Source organism: Rattus rattus, chromosome 1 (assembly GCF_011064425.1).
Source record: "Rattus rattus isolate New Zealand chromosome 1, Rrattus_CSIRO_v1, whole genome shotgun sequence".
In the NCBI taxonomy this organism is placed as follows: Eukaryota; Metazoa; Chordata; class Mammalia; order Rodentia; family Muridae; genus Rattus; species Rattus rattus.
In genome coordinates this window covers 270,984,185-270,987,816 of record NC_046154.1, presented here as the reverse complement: position 1 = coordinate 270,987,816, position 3,632 = coordinate 270,984,185, and the positions used below count along the sequence as shown (strand labels likewise).

At 56.7% G+C, this 3,632-nt stretch overlaps 1 protein-coding gene across 1 annotated transcript; it reads right to left on the bottom strand.

Moving 5' to 3' along the window:
- Positions 1 to 364: 364 nt before the first annotated feature.
- Ccdc184 (coiled-coil domain containing 184) lies at positions 365 to 2,671 on the bottom strand. Its single transcript, XM_032885872.1, has one exon. It carries the CDS (start codon positions 2,174 to 2,176, stop codon positions 1,595 to 1,597), a length of 582 nt encoding a protein of 193 aa, XP_032741763.1. The 5' UTR covers positions 2,177 to 2,671; the 3' UTR covers positions 365 to 1,594.
- Positions 2,672 to 3,632: the final 961 nt, after the last annotated feature.

The window sequence follows — 3,632 nt, the reverse complement described above, 5'->3', positions numbered from 1 at the left end:
GGCTCTCATTCAGAAGTCACACACACACACACACACACACACACACACACACACACACACACCCGTGGCTTGCCTCACTAAAAAGAGAGCTCCTGCAGGTGTGGAGTGCTGGCCACCCGAGCCCTTGTGAACTGGGCATTCCCACTGCATTTCCAGGTCCTCTGGATCAGGGACCAGGGCAGAAGGGAGAGCAGACAGAGCTGGCAATCTTGTCCCAGTCAGGACAAGGTCAGTTAACTCTTTGGGACTGGGGGCAAAGAGAGAGGAGGGAAAGCATGGTCCCTAAATTTTTCTACTAAGCCCTGCTCCACATGGCAGACCTAGAAGCCCCACAGCCTTAAACCCGCTTAGTACCAGTCAGCAAGAGGGGAGATGATGCCTTTTTATTAAGGTTGACACCAAGCAAAGCACTGAGAAAGGATACACAGAGGAGGGGGAGGGGCGCACACAGTCACCACTTCAGAAGGTAGGAGGGAGGCACATCAGTTAAGGAACCTCAGGACGGCCACATGCTCCATGCCCTGCCTGAGGAGTGGGGCAAAGGGGAAAGGAGCAGAAAACACCATGATTGCCTGGGGCTCCCAGACGGGTCTGAAGCCCCCTGAACCTAATGCTAGAGCCACAAGCCCTGGCCCTGAGGGCTCACACACTACTACACAGGTGGGCACACACGGAACACAAGACATTATGGAGGCGACACCAAGAAGCAGAGGGCACTGACATATTGACAGAAGAAGGAACCGAAGTTAAGCAGGTATAGCCAGAAAAGACAGTTCGGGGACTACAGCGCCACCCCCTCCCCCCAAGAGTTCCTCAACGGTCCCCTAAATCTAGACTGCTGCTGAGCAGCCCCAAGTCTCTGCCTGTGACCAGAGCACTTTGTTCTCTAGGCCCAGGTGAGTGGCAAAGCAATCCCAGGTGAAGTCAGTGACGTGACAGGCGGTTCCGCTCTGCAGGCTCAAGGCCAGAGCTCCAGCTGTCGTCAGGCACATTCATAGCCTGCTCCTCCCAGCCCTGGGGCCCTGGGAACCCACGTCCCCAGATTCCTGGGGCTGCAGTTCCCTCCTCAAGCTTCCTTTACCAGTCAGCAGCTGCAGAGATCTGTAAGGGGGAGAGCTTTCCACAGAGCACTGTACAGCTTGGATGTCAGCAAAAGGGTAAAGTTTCCTGTTGCCAGAACAGAATACCCCAACTCCTTAATTTCTAGGTAATATAGAGATTATTTGCCAAAGTCCTAGATGACTCCTTTTTCAGAATAGAAAAGGCAGAATTTTATTTACATAATTCAATGGTCCTCCTGTTTTCCTAGGAAGAGGCAGAGGGCAAGGTAAGGGAATGGATGGGAGTCCAGAGATGGGCACTTCCTTTCCTCACCTTTCTGTAGTTTGTTATGATGCCTGGTTGGTGGAATTCGCGATGCTTCCAAAGTCCTTCACCCTACAAATCCTGCTTTGAGGGAGTCTCTCTCCCTGACCTATAAGAACCACGTACGTTTTGGAGAAGAATTCTGCACCGTACTGTTCAGTCCCCTCGGGTTAAGCACTTGGAAACCCAAAGCCAGCCCGGGTAGTTGGTTCCCCGGTGGGGTCCCCCCTCACAGAGAGGCCTCGCCCTCCAGCTGCAGAAGGGTAATGTCAGGCAGGTCGAGGGGCTCCACAAGTGGCCCATTCTCGCCAAGGAGACCCGGGCTCTCAGAGCGCTCGCAGTGACTGGTGGGTGTGGCGGGGCTAGCCGTCTCTTTCTCCTCCTCTTCGTCCTCGTCCTCTTCATCAGGATCTCGACCCAGCAAGCCGCTGTCCCCAATCCCAGGCGAAGGTGTTTCTGGCTCACGGGGAACACTGGGGAAGCTCCCCTTTCCGCCGGCCACGCCCAAGCCTCCCTGGCGGGGCGCAGTGGTCATAATCTGGCACATGGAGACTATGGCCCGCTGGTTGGCGCACACGTCGTCCGACAGAACCTGGATGTGCGAGGCCTGCTCGTCCAGTGCCCCTCGCATGGCCCTCACGTCCTCAAACAGGGCCTGCAGCTGGGCCTTCAGGTGCTCCATCAGTTCCTTCATACCGCCGTTATACTCCCCAGAGATCACGTCCCCCACGGCTGGCACCGTGGACACCTCCAGAGGAGCCGGCATGTCGCCGCCGTCCTTGGTCATGATCTCCAGCAGACTGTCCTCCATTGAGTGGCAGAAGCGGGCGGTGGCAGCTCTGGGTCGTGTCCAGCCGGGCCTCCAGGGTGGGGGGAAGGTTGTGGAGGGGGAGAGGTCCCGGGAGGGACGGGGTGGAGCCCAGTGACACCTAGGCTCCCTAGAGGGGCGGGGAGCCGACGTGAAGAGAGCTGCACCAGGCAAAGGCGCGGACAGGATCTAGGAGGGCTGAGAAGAGTCGACAGGACGAAGACCCGTCTAGGGTCCCGGGACGAGTCTTCAGGCTTTCCCAGGGGCAAAAGTGGCTTGCCCGCTCGCTTCCAGTGTGGTACCTATGTCCCTGCCGCCCTCCCGGTAATCATCGGCAAAGAGTGTCCCCCAGGTCACAGAGGCGCTTGCAGAGGGCTCGGGGTCCAGACGGGGACCCGCAGCGCGTCGGTCTCGGGACTCCCCTCGGCCATCCACCAGCAGTGCCCGCGAGTGCGGCTGGAGCGGCAGGGGCGGGTCTCCCGGCGGCGCCGCGGATGCTCCCCCGTTTCCAAGGCGACGCACGGCACGTAAATGACGTATGTCTCCATGGCAACGAGGAAGTGAAGAAGAAAAAGAACAGGGTTCCGAAGCTGCAGTGGAGCACTGTTGTATGGGCTGACGGGCGGGGCAGGGACGCTGCAGTAGCCTCAGAGAAGCTGCAAAGAGCATGTGGCTGCAATGTTTAATAGGACAGCATGAGAAAGCAGTTTGCTGCACGACCCCCACCCCCAAGCCAGAGAGGGACCGTCTGCTTTTGGGGAAGGGGTGGGGGGGTTCACGCGCTCTCCGCATTCCTTCCTCGGAGGACCGAGCGAGAGCCAGATCCTTCCGGGCCGCAGGACTGGGTAGTGATTGTTAATAATCCCAGGCGAGCTGGACGCACCAGGCCTGGCAGTGCAGAGGGAGGCGGAGGCACGACCGGTCTGCCTCTCCCTTCTGCAGCATAACCAATTTTCCCTCTCTCCAGAAAGCTCAGGGTGAGATTCAGTCTCTTACGGGACCCAGCTGTTTCTATCCAGGTTGCTGAGAGTTTACGAGAATGATGAAGCTAAGTGAATTCTGAGAATGAAAACTCCATACCAACAGATTCCCCTCTTCTGAGCCCTCCATCACAGGATCCCCCGCGCTTAAAATAGCGTCCGAGACGCAGAAAGCGGATGCATAATGTGTCTGTGGAATGGATACTTAAATAAGAACCACCAAGTACCATTCTCTTCCCCCAGGATTCTCCAGAAATCTCCAGCCCACACACAGTGGACTTCAAAAGACCTGAATACAATTTCGTTTCAGCCCTTAGTGATTCGGAGACCTCAGCTGAATCATTTTCCTGATGGACCGAACTGTAGTGTTTCTAAATCTGAGTTAACACTGCACAGCCGCGCAATTGAGTGAATTATTAACGGCTGTAGGGTCAGTGCCCCTAGTACCCATGTTTAGATACCCACTAAACACCCCTGTC

What these genes read in the sequence shown, in the direction of transcription:
- Ccdc184 (XM_032885872.1), bottom strand. Translation starts at nt 2,176, where the DNA reads ATGGAGGACAGTCTGCTGGAGATCATGACCAAGGACGGCGGCGACATG.